The 12,402-nt window shown below is 40.0% G+C and overlaps 1 protein-coding gene across 5 annotated transcripts in view; it reads left to right on the forward strand.

Moving 5' to 3' along the window:
• The window catches only part of Rpap2 (RNA polymerase II associated protein 2), a 68,007-nt gene that overhangs the window by 12,996 nt on the left and 42,609 nt on the right, over positions 1 to 12,402 (forward strand). For all 5 annotated transcript variants that reach the window (XR_011368782.1, XR_011368783.1, XM_070007656.1 and 2 more), the window contains exon 7: positions 11,511 to 11,546. Coding sequence is in view for 3 of the 5 variants with exons in the window: in XM_070007656.1 (XP_069863757.1) it covers positions 11,511 to 11,546 (36 nt within the window). In the remaining 2 variants the exon portion in view is untranslated. The remainder of the gene's footprint in view (positions 1 to 11,510; positions 11,547 to 12,402) is intronic.

Here is a 12,402-nt window from a genome sequence, read left to right on the forward strand (position 1 = left end):
GTGGCTTAGTGGTAGAGTGCTTGCCTAGCATGCATGAAGCCCTGGGTCGATTCCTCAGTACCACATAAACAGAAAAAGCCAGAAGTGGCACTATGGCTCAAGTGGTAGAGTGCTAGCCTTGAGCAAAAGAAGCTCAGGGACAGAGTGCCCAGGCCCTGAGTTCAAGCCCCATGACTGGCAGCAAAAAAAAAAAAAAAAAAAAAAAAATGAGATTTTTCTGAATCTTTGCCTAAAACCTTACTAACCTATCATCAGAATGTCCATCTCAGAATTTGAAGTCTTGCCACTTAGTATTTATGGTTCTTGAAATTGTCATATAGATATATAGCCTTTATTTTCTTAAAAAAAGATGAAAATGGTCATTTGTTTCCCTTAATCTAAATGAATTAATTTATATTCAAAGTATGCAGTTTCTCTTTAGTACCTGGTAGAGCACACGCACACATATATGTACCAACTTGTGAGTTTAATAATGATTGAGATAGAGCAGAGTGCTTGTGGCTCGTGCCTATAATCTTAGCTACTTAGGAAGCTGAGGTTTGAAAATCAGGATTCTAAGCCAGCCCACGTAGGAAAATCCATGCAACTTCTTTTTTTTTTTTTTTTTTTTTTTGGGTCCGGTTGTGGGGCCTGAACTCTGGGCCTGGGCGCTGTCCCTCAGCTCTTCAGCTCAAAGCTAGTGTTCTACCACTTGAGCCACAGCGCCAGTTCCGGCTTTTTTTTTTCTTTTTGCTTATGTGGTGCTGAGGAATCGAACCCAGGGCCTCATGCATGCAAGGCAAGCACTCTACCTCTGAGCTACCTTCCTAGCCCCAACTTTTTTTTTTTTAAAGCTGGAAGTGGAGCTGGAGCTGTGTCTCAAGTGATAGAGCACTAGTATTTAGCATTCAAGGACAGAGCCCTGCTCTGAATTCAACCCTGATACTGCCCCCCAGAAAAATAATTATTGAGATAGATGGCAGAATAATATTTTTCTAACTTTAATGGAGATGTATAATGTATATTAGCAAGATTAAGATATTGCTTAGTGAGAAACCATGAATAAAAGGGGAAAAAATTCATGGGAGTAGATATTCTTCTATCATCTATGTCTTGCTTACATCAACTGTAGTTTGAAAATATTAAATGGAATATTATAGAGATAATTCATAAGTTTTAAATTACATCATTTTGAAGTGGTGCTGTGACTTAAGTGGTAGAGAGCTTGCCTTGAGCTGAAGAGCTGAGGGACAATGCCCAGGCCCCGAGTTCAAGTCCCACGACAAAACAAAGACAAAAAGTTGAATTAAATTACATCATTTTGAATAGCATGATTAAAACTCTTACCATGCCAAGCATCTGTAGTTCATACCTGTAATCCTAGCTACTCAGAAGGCTGATAGAGGATGCTCAGGCCAACCCAGACACAAAAGCCTGTGAGATTCCATCTCCAATTAGCAAAATGCTTGGCTGAAAATGTGGCTTAAGAAGTACAGTGCCAGGGGCTGGGGGTTTAGCCCAGTGGAAGGGCACCCGCCTGGTGTGCGCAAGGCCCTGGGTTCAGTCCTCAGCCCTGGAAAAAAAAAAGTACAGTGCCAGCCTTGAGCAAGCAAGCCAAATGAGAAGCCCCTTAGTTCAAGTCCTGATAGTGGCTGAAAATTAAATTTGATAACATCTTGCTCCTTTCTCCTGCTCAGGAGCCATTCCTTTTCCCCAAATATCCACACAGTATACTGCATACCTGCTAATCACTTAATACTGCATAGGAAAGAAGTATCCTGCTATCTGCAGGAGCGTGAGAAATAGGTAACAAGAGGCTAGCTAAGTTTGGTACGTCTGGGGACAATCAGATGTGGGGGTTTTTTGTTGTTTTTGGTCATGGCGCTTGAACTCTGAGCCTGAGTTTGAGCTCTTCAGCTCAAGACAAGCACTCTACCACTTGAGCCACAGCACCACTTCTGGTTTTCTGGTGGTTAATTGGAGATGAGTCTCATAGACTTTCCTGCCTGGGCTGGCTTTGAACCACCATCCTCAGATCTCAGCCTTCTGAGTAGCTAGGATTACAGGCGTGAGCCACCAGCACCTGGCTCATCAGATGTTTTGGAATAGAACTTCATCTGGTGTTGGTATGCAAGATGGATTAAAGAAGAAAGAATCACAATGCAAAAGCTTAAAGGGTCCTTATATTCAATCCAACTAACAAACTCAGATTTATTTAACAAACTCAGATTCTGAGTGTTTTTTTTCAGCTAGTGATAGATTTTGATTCATCATATACAACTTGATTAGAAGAAAACAGTAATCTAAACATTTTTCCTGTTGTATGTAGTATGACTATAGGCCTTGATTATGTTCAGCATTTTTTTTTAAATTTTATTTTATTTTATTTGAGAACATACTGTACAGAGGGGCTACAATTACATGGGCAGGATAATGCATACATTTCTTACCAAGCATTGCAGCCTCCTCCTTTGTTTACCCTTCACCTCCCTTCCCTGCCTCCCCCCTCCCATGTTCAGCATTTATTACTTTTGCAATCATATTGGTATTTAGATGCAAGTGTTACCTTCATTTCTATATTTTTAGGATTAGGGATTATACCAGTGTTACTTAATAAACCCACTAGAGGTCACTGTTATTACAGAGATTGGTTTTCTTTTTTTTGTAATGTATGCTGAAAATTTCTAGTATTTAGTATTTTTGAAAGCTTTTCTGGTTGCTGGGTGCCAGTGGCTCACACCTGTAATCCTAGCTACTCAGGAAGCTAGATCTCAGGCTCACTGTCCAAAGCCAGCCTCAGCAAGAAAGTCCATGAAACTCTTATCTCCAGTTAACCACCAGAACACCTGAAGTGGCGCTGTGGCTCAAGTAGTAGAGTACTCATCTTGAGCTGAAAAGCTGAGAGGCGGCACCCAGGCCCGGAGTTTAAACCCCAAGACTGACCAAAAAAAAAAAAAAAAGGCTTTCCTAATTATAAGCTTAACCGAAATATGATACATTGAGAACTCTACTCACATGTAGTATAGTTACATCATTTAGAGTTAGGGTTTTTGGTTTTTTTTTGGGTTTGGGTTTTTTGAAACACTATTAGCATATATTGTACAAGTGGGTTTCATTATGAACCATGTATCTTAATTAGACTTATGTCATCACTCTTCTCTTTTCCCCTCCCCTATTGCTAAAATTAATATCATTTTTTGCCTTTCCTGAGGCTTTAACTCTGGGCCTGGACACTGTCCCTAAGCTTCTTTTGCTCAAGGCTAGTGCTCTACCATTTGTGCCACAACACCACTGCCAGTTTTTTCTGAGTAGGTTATTGGAGACAAGGGTCCCACAGACTTTTCTGCCTGCGGTGGCTTTTAACCACGATCCTCAGACCTCAGCCTCCTGAGTAGCTAGGATTACAGGTGTGAGCCACTAGCACTGGCTTCTAAAAATAATTTCAACAGGTTTCATTGTTCTGTTTTCATACATAAATGTAAATTACTTCAACCATATTCACTCTTCCTATCTTCACCCTCCCACTGGTACCCTCTTCTGCACAGCACTTTTTTTGCATTCATTCTCCAAAAGGGTTTCACTATGATGTCTCACACTTGCATATAATGTACTTTAATCACATTAATCTCTTCTATTATGCCTTCTTCCCTCATCCTTCCACCCCCCCCCCCGTTCTCTCCTTGATTTCTGTGAGTTTCATAATGCTTTCTTAACACACAGATTCAATGTATTTTGGTATCAATTCACCCTTTACCATTTTCTTTTCCTCTACCTTCTCCCTTTACCCTAATCCCTTCAAATAATCCCATTACTACAGACTTAGAATTAGTCTTTTAAACGAAAAAATGCTTTTAAAAAATTGTAGAATTTAGGGCACCGGTGGCTCACACCTGTAATCCTAGCTACTCAGGAGACTGAGATCTGAGGATCGAGTTTCAAAGCCAGCCTGAGCAGGAAAGTCCGTGAAACTTTATCTCCAATAAACCAGAGGTTATGAAAAAGAGTCCAGAATATTTTAGAGCATATTCTGAGCTCTTTGAGGATGTCTTGATCTCTTCTGCCATTGGAAAACATTGAATTTGAACCAGTTCAATATAAAGGTTTTTTTACTTTGACTCTAAAATACCAAAGCCTAGTAGCATTCCTCAAACTTTATAATAATACTTGATAATACAGTAGGTTTACTACATCACTGGTACAGATGCATAAATGACTAACAAACTGTTAAGACTGATTCATAAATTTTTGCTCTGTATTTGTCTCAAGGCTTTGGCCTTGGAAAGGGTCCTAGAAATCTTTTAGTCTCTAATGTGGTGGAGAGCAGCAGTACTGTGATAAAATGTCTCTTGATACTTTTTTTTTTTTTTTTTTTTGGGCAGTCATAGGGCTTAAACTCTGGGCCTGGGTGCTGAGCCTCGGATCTTCAGCTCAAGGCTAGCGCTCTACCACTTGAGCCACAGCACCATTTCTGGTTTTCTGGTGGTTTATTGGAGATAAGTCTCATGTAGTTTCCTGCCTGGGCTGGCTTTGAATGGCGATCCTCAGATCTCAGCCTCTTGAGCCACAGCACCACTTCTGGTTTTCTGGTGGTTTATTGGAGATAAGTCTCTTGGAGTTTCCTGCCTGGGCTGGCTTTGAATGGTGATCCTCAGATCTCAGCTTCCTGAGTAGCTAGGATTACAGGTGTGAGCCACCAGCGCCCAGCTTCTTGATACTTTTATAGAGAAAAAACATTGACATAGAATGATTTGGACCCTAGAGCAGTACAGTGCTTCTCCTGTTGTGAGTTAGCAACTTTGTGCCCACTTAGTGGTCAGAAAAAGACCACACACAGTTTGATGCCATGGGAGAGAGTGTTCATTTAGATAGTCACATTTATGTCTCCTTTGGTTAAGATGGGCTCTGACAAGTTTTTAAGGGACCTTTATAGAATTATGTGTGAAAATCCAAAACTTTCAAGAAGGAAGAACAGATGTTGAAAAGCCAGTTGTGATTTAAAGATGAAATGAGGGTGAATGGTTAATGCTGATGGAGCTAAAAGTGCCATCATGTGGCCTCAAGTTGGGGATTTCACATGTCACTTCTTGGCAATAAACACTATAATCTCAGAGGTGCGGAAGCCAAAAACCTCTGCAGCACAACTTTTATAACCTCTTCCTGGACAGCCATTTCTGTTGCTCTGTAAGCAGAATGAAAACTTTCTGAAACAGATTTCATGCTTCTCAAAATGTATTTGAAAAATTCCCACCAGATTGGGCAATTCTAGCCTGCTGCTTCTGAGGTTTATATATTAAATATTTCAAGTGATAACATATATATGCATGAATGTATATTTATACAAGTGGATATACATATAAAAAGTTTGACATAGTTATTTCTAGTTTCATTTTGTTAAAACTAATCACCTAATTTATAGCTTTGAGAAAATGTTTACCAAGAATTGTTTTGAAGGTATGCTTGAACTAGAATGATTACTTAGTTTTGTTTTTTAAATTTAGCTTCTGGAACTGCTTGCAGAGCAGAATAAATTGTGTAGAAAGAAGATAATATGAAAAGAAAATATATTTTGTAAACAAAAAGAATTTGAATTTCACTCAAGAAAGAATAGAAAAGAATCGTGTATCCTGTTGCTTCATTCTTTCTGAAGCAGCACAAAGCGAAAGCAAACAGGAGTTTTATGTTGAACCTTTCATCCAAAACCTGAATAGATGCACATCTTATTCTAGTGTCACTTACCATTCCTGACATGTATTAGGAACCAGAAAAAAAAATTTAAGATCCTTCATGACCTAGTTAATATCTAGAAACAAAATTGAGTATAGATCTGTTTATCTAAAGGCTGGACAGTTAGGAGAGGAAAGCAGTAGTAACTCAAGTCAATGAGCAGGATTAAGCAAAACATCTCCTCCTTCACGACTTTATGTGGGAGGGTTTGTTATTCCCATTAGCAGCAATGTGTCAAGGTTTAGATTTTTTTTTTTTTTTTTTGGCGGTCATGGGGCTTGAACTCTGGGCTTGGTCAATGTCCCTGAGCTCTTCAGCTCAAGGCGAGCACTCTACCGCTTGAGCCACAGCACCACCTCCAGTTTTCTGGTAGTTTATTGGAGATAAGAGTCTCACAGTCTTTCCTACCTGGGCTGGTTTTGAACTGAGATCCTCAGATCTCAGCCTCCTGTTAGCTAGGATTACAGGCGTGAGCAACCAGCGCCCGGCTAAGCTTTAGATTTTAAAATGAGGCCTAACTTTGAATCTAAATATACTGCAAAGTCAATCTCTTAAAGATTCAGTTTCTGCACTTATAAAAATAAAGATATGGGCTGGGAAGGTGGCTCAGTGGTAGAGTGCTTGCCTTGCATGCCTGAGGCCCTGGGTTCGATTCCTCAGCACCACATAAGCAAAAAGAAAAAAACTGGAAGTGGCGCTGTGGCTCAAGTGGTAGAGCGCTAGCCTTGAGCTGAAGAGCTGAGGAACAGCGCCCAGGCCCAGAGTTCAGGCCCCATGACCGGACCCAAAAATAAATAAATAAATAAATAAAGATATATGTTAAGGTTAAACAAATAATTAGTTTGGAAAGATGAAAAATACTGGAGGCCAGGTGCTGGTGGCTCATGCTTGTAATCCTAGCTACTCAGGAGGCTGAGATCTGAGGATCACGGTTCAAAGCCAGCCCAGGCAGGAAAGACCGTGAGACTCTTCAATAAACCACCAGAAAACCGGAAGTGATGCTGTAGCTCAAGTGGTAGCCTTGAGCTGAAGAGTGAGGGACAGTGCAGGCCCAGAGTTCAAGCCCCACAACCAAACAACAACAACAAAAAATACTGGAGATGGTCGGTGATAGTTGCACAGCAGTGAAACTGTACTGAACAATGTAAATGCACTGAGCTATACATTAAAAAATAACTATTAAATTGTTATGCTACTCACTTGAACGTAGGGCCACATTCCCAAAGAGACTTTGGTTTCTTTGCCATAATTTTTTTCAGTCCTAAGACTTGGAATTCAGGCACTATCCCTTAGCTTTTTTTGCTCAAGGCTAGCATTCTACCACTTGAGCCACAGTTCTACTTCTGGCTTTTTTTGGTGCTTAATAGGAAGCACTAAATCAATCCTACTTAATGCTACTTAATTAATCCTACTCAGGATCTGAGTAACTAGGATTATAGATATGAGCCACTAGTGCCCAGTTTTTACCACAATTTTTTTAAAGTCCACCTAACTTACATAGTGGACACTTACTAAATGTCAGTTTTTATTATACATTTAGAGTTTTCTTTCTCAAAAAATGTCAAGCAAGGGGGAGACAGGGTGAGAATGATTACATTGTAAACATGTGTGGAAATACCACAATGAAACTTCCTGTATAACTTATGTATGCATATGTGTGTATGAGTTGGGTGTGTAAGTATGTCAAAAAAACAAGGTGTAAAGCTGTAGTTGCAGCTACTAGGAAAGCTGAGGCAGGAAGATTACTTGAATCTAGGACTTGAAGATCAGTCAACATAGTGAGATCCTATTTCAAAAACAAAAGTATGTGTAGCTGGGGATTTCTCATATGACTGTCTTAAACAGTGTTCATGACTTAAAATCATCTATCTTTTCCTTTTGATTACCTCTTGATTCAGGCATACTTGCACCTCATTCTTATTTGGAAATGTTCTGCCATCAAGATCTTGAAATACAAGCTTCCCGTCTCTGACCACAACAGTTAATCTTATCTATAGTTTCAGTCTACTCTGTAACCTCATTTTGACCTCCTCTCTCCCCAGCTCCATTCTTCTGGATTGGCAAATCTTATGTTGGTCCTTCTAGACAATCTTACATTCTTTATTCCCTGCCATGTCTACTTTCCAAGTTCCAAGCATCCTTGTTTCTGTGCTGAACATTATTTCCCTGTGCCTGAGCATTACTGGTGAACCTTCTCAAATAAGACCACTAACACTTTAGATAGTCTATCCTATTTAATGCAGTGTCACACCTGTGTTGCTTGTTTTATGAATGATGGATCTATGGATTGAATATAAAGACTCACATGAGGACACCTGGCTTAATATAGATTTGGAATTTAGACTCAAATCTGCCTGGCACTGAAGACATGGCATTGGCTGGTACTTGGCATTCCTTTGGCCCTGAAACTCAACTGTTTCCATATAGTACTTATTGACTACCTGATAAATTTAGATCTTTCCATTGAATCAGTCCTATAGTAAATATTTTAACCTGCTGGTACCTTGTCTTTTTACTGGGCCCCTTCTCTCTGGGCCTTCCTTCATTATTCCTTCCTCCTTTAAGACTTGCTTTCATTCTGATACTTTGTCCTCTACTTTCAACAAGAAAAAAATATATATCCATTAGGCTTATCACCACTATGATAATCAGTGATCTAAGCAAGCACCATCTCAGGGGAGTAGAGGGTACAGATTCTAGGAGGTGGAGGGTTGATGACTCAGATAAGGAATTTGAAAATGTTGAGGGCAGACCTCTTCAAAGGAAGTTCTCAGTGAAAAGGGCTAGTGGGGTGGCTCATTGAAGGACAGGATTGTTCTTTGTTTCTTTAAGAGAGGAGTTAGGTTTAAGCATAACTACATGTTTTTTTTTTTATAAGTTTTTTATTGTAAAAATACTGTACAAGCTGAGGGTCGAGGTTCAAAGCCCCGGGCAGCAAAGTCTGTGAGACTCTCATCTCCAATAAACCACTAGAAAACTGGAAGTGGCTCTGTGGCTGAAGCAGTAGAACGCTAGCCTTGAGCTGAAGTGCTGAGGGACAGCGCCCAAGCCCAGAGTTCAATCCCTATGGCAAACAAAAAACAAAAAACAGAGATTACGAGGTAATCCTATCAAGCATTGTTGCCTCCTCCTTTGTTTTTCCCCTACCATCCCTTCCCTCCTACCTCAACTACATTCCTCCCCTCCCCCACCTAAATTTTAAAGTTTGTTTTTCAACATAGTGTCTTGTACATCTTATTGTTACAATGGGTCAACCTGTATCCCTATTTAAACATTTTGTTGACTACTTGTTTTAAAGAAGAACTTTGGAAGGCATATGGATAAATCCCTAGAGCAAGATTCATAGGGTTAACTTCAAATGTCTCTAGGTGTAAACTATATCTTATGCTGAAATGTTTCCTCTCTCAAACATGATGGGTTCAGCAGGAATTTTTTCCTATGTCCTGTAGCAGCTTATATTATGGTACTGAACATGATATTCTTTCAAATTAAACAATGCAACAATGTAAATTTTTAATGCTATTATAAAAGTTAATTTTAAAAAATTGAATATGAAAATGCATTTGAAGGTGAAGCATGCTGGAACATGCCTGTCCCAGTTCTTAGAAGGTGGAGATAGGAGGACTGCAGCTTGAAGCCAGCCCAGCAAGATATTCGTAAGACCCTGTCTCAAAAGTGAGCCATTCACAAGCAGCAGGAGACCTTATCTAAAAAACAAAACAGATCAAAAGGATTGGGGAGAGCCAGGCACTGGTGATTCATGCATGTAATCCTAGCTACTCAGGAGGCTGAGATTTGAGGATCACGGTTCAAAGCTAGCCCAGGCAGGAAAGTTCACGAGACTCTTATCCCCAGTATACTACCAAAAAAGCCATAAGTGGAGCTATGGCTCAAGCGGTAGAGTTGAACAAAAAATTAAGAGCACCTAGGTCTGGAGTTCAAGGCCCACAACTGACCAAAAACAAAAAAAGGAAGGGCTGTATATCACTCAAGAAGAATGCTTGGGGGTCTTGAGTTCACTTCATAATACTGCCAAAAAGGCCTGTGGAATATACATGACTCAGTTTTTACTGGGTTTAAAGGAATGTGGATTTCTCTATTAAACAGTTACTATACTTGCTACAAGACTTTTTTTTTTTCCTTTTTTTCTTTTGCCAGTCCTGGGGCTTGAACTCAGGGCCTGGGCAATGTATCTGAGCTCAAGGGTAGCATTCTACCACTTAAGCCACAGTACCTCTTCTGGCCTTTTCTGTTTATATGGTACTGAGGAATCAAACCCAGGGCTTCATGCATGTGAGGCAAGCACATTAGCACTAAGCCACATTCCCTGACATAAGTTTTATGAATCACATTCCCTCCATATTCCTGATACCATTTTACTTCAATGGTAATTTACTGTCCATAATTTTTTTTTACTTTTAGAAGATATGCTTAATTATTGTAAGCCATATTGAGTTTGATTTTTGGTTTTCCTCTTACTACTTGTGTAATTTGGAACAAATGTCTTACACTCTTGAGTTTAGTTTCCTGTATGTTACATAGGGATGATGGTAGCAGGCTGTCTCATTGTAAGGATTCATAGTTGTAAAACCTTAGAACATGCGTTCTTTTAAATTATAAGATCCTTAAGATCTGTTTCTATTAGCATACTCAACATAGTATATTCAGATTTTGATTTTTTTTTTTTTTTTTGTCGGCCGTGGGGCTTGAACTCTGGGCCTGGGCGCTATCCCTCAGCTCTTCAGCTCAAGGCGAGCGCTCTACCACTTGAGCTACAAGCGCCACTTCCGGTTTTCTGGTGGTTTATTGGAGATAGGAGTCTCACAGTCTCTCCTGCCCGGGCTGGCTTTGAACCGCGATCCTCAGATCTCAGCCTCCTGAGTAGCTAGGATTACAGGCGTGAGCCACCAGCGCCTGGCCAGATTTTGATTTTTGAAATGCACATTCTGCATTTGCAAGTTAGTCTGAGAATGCAATTAAAAATCACTGTAGCTACATGTACATTTTCAACTCTTGCTACTCAGAGCCTACTACTGAGCCACATGCCAGGCAGCTGCATGATACTGAGTCATACTAATATTAGATGGGAAAGCTGGGGTGTGGATGTGGCAAAAACAAAGTAAGAGACCTGGAAGTAGACTAGTTAGGAAAACTTAATTCAACTTAGTCTTGAAAATGATTAAGATTTAGGTAGAAGACTTAACACAGACTTTTTGTGATGAATTTCTCAGTACTTTTTCCTTTTCATTGTTTCTTTGAAAAAACTCCTTTCCTGAGGAAGGAGCAAGCTGCATAAGGGTTGTAATCCTAGCTGCTTCAACGTGGAGATGGGGGATCTCTGGTCAATGCCACACTGGCTCCATTTCAACCACATGTCACAACAACAAGCACAAGTAGGAGAATCCCAGTCCAAGACATCCTTAAACAAAGCAGGATGCTAGCTCAAGAAGAATGAGTGCTAAAAGGCATCACTGACTTGGTAAAATGTCTGTTTCACAAACAGGAGGTCCTGAGTTCAGACCCACCCCTCTTCCCCCCCCCCCCCGTGTGTGTGTGTGTGTGTGTGTGTGTGTGTGTGTGTGTGTGTGTGTGTGTGTGTGTGTGTGTGTGTGTGTGTGTGTGTGTGTGTGTGTGTGTGTGTGTGTGTGTGCGCGCATATATATATATATGTATATATATATACACACACACACACATATATGCATGAACTATTTTAGTTATGTTATCTGCCCAATGCCATTATAATAAATACTGGACAGTGTTTGACTCATCAGTTACCTTCAATTTTCTGTCTCTGTGTTTCCTAGGCATCCTGATTTTCAGCTGCTACAGGAAGGACAAAGGTACAGTTGGTGCAATGTCACTTTCCTTCTATGTGGTACTTAAGTTAATAGACACATTAGGCATGAACCAGGTGATAGGGCCTATTGAACTTCCTGTGCTGATGCATTGAAAGTGCTCTATTGTATCCACACAAAGAGTTATTTGACATGTTCAGCTTTTTCTTTTCAGATGACGAGGTGATGTGTTTGATGTACATGATTTATTGTACAGCTGTTCCTACTGAGGAAGTCTAATTGAGCCTGTTGAAATATGACACACTCTTCATACTGTTTTTATTTAAGTTGTGCCAATTACATTTGTTGAAAGGTTATTATGGTCTTCTTTCATAGGATTTCAAGATAGTAGTATGTCAGTTTTTTGACTATTTGAAAGAGTGTCTATAAAGCGTTCATCCCAACTCCAAGATGTGATTTTGTGTGTAAACCTCTTAGTATTGCTTGTCCGACCATGGCTGTCTCTTGCATTTCCTTTAATCCTCAGAACCAATGCTGCCTAGCTTAGTCATATTCACAACACAAGTAAGAAATACGTATTTATTGGTGTATATTTTCTTTTTTTTGGTCAGTCATGGGGCTTGAACTCTGGGCTTAGGTGCTATCCCTCAGCAATCCAACTCAAGGCAAATGCTCTACCACTTGAGCCACAGCACCACTTCATTTTTTCTGGTGGTTTATTAGAGATAACATCTCACGGACTTTTCTGCCCGAGCTGGCTTTGAACTGTGATCATCAGATCTCAGCTTCCTCAGTAGCTAGGATTACAGGCGTGAGCCACCAGCACCTGGCTTGATGTATATTTTCATAGCCTCAACCTATAATGGACTTAAAATTCAAAGAGAATGAATGAAATATATGT

Source organism: Dipodomys merriami, unplaced genomic scaffold (assembly GCF_024711535.1).
Source record: "Dipodomys merriami isolate MVZ:Mamm:240054 unplaced genomic scaffold, mDipMer1.0.p SCAF_7, whole genome shotgun sequence".
Taxonomy (NCBI): domain Eukaryota; kingdom Metazoa; phylum Chordata; class Mammalia; order Rodentia; family Heteromyidae; genus Dipodomys; species Dipodomys merriami.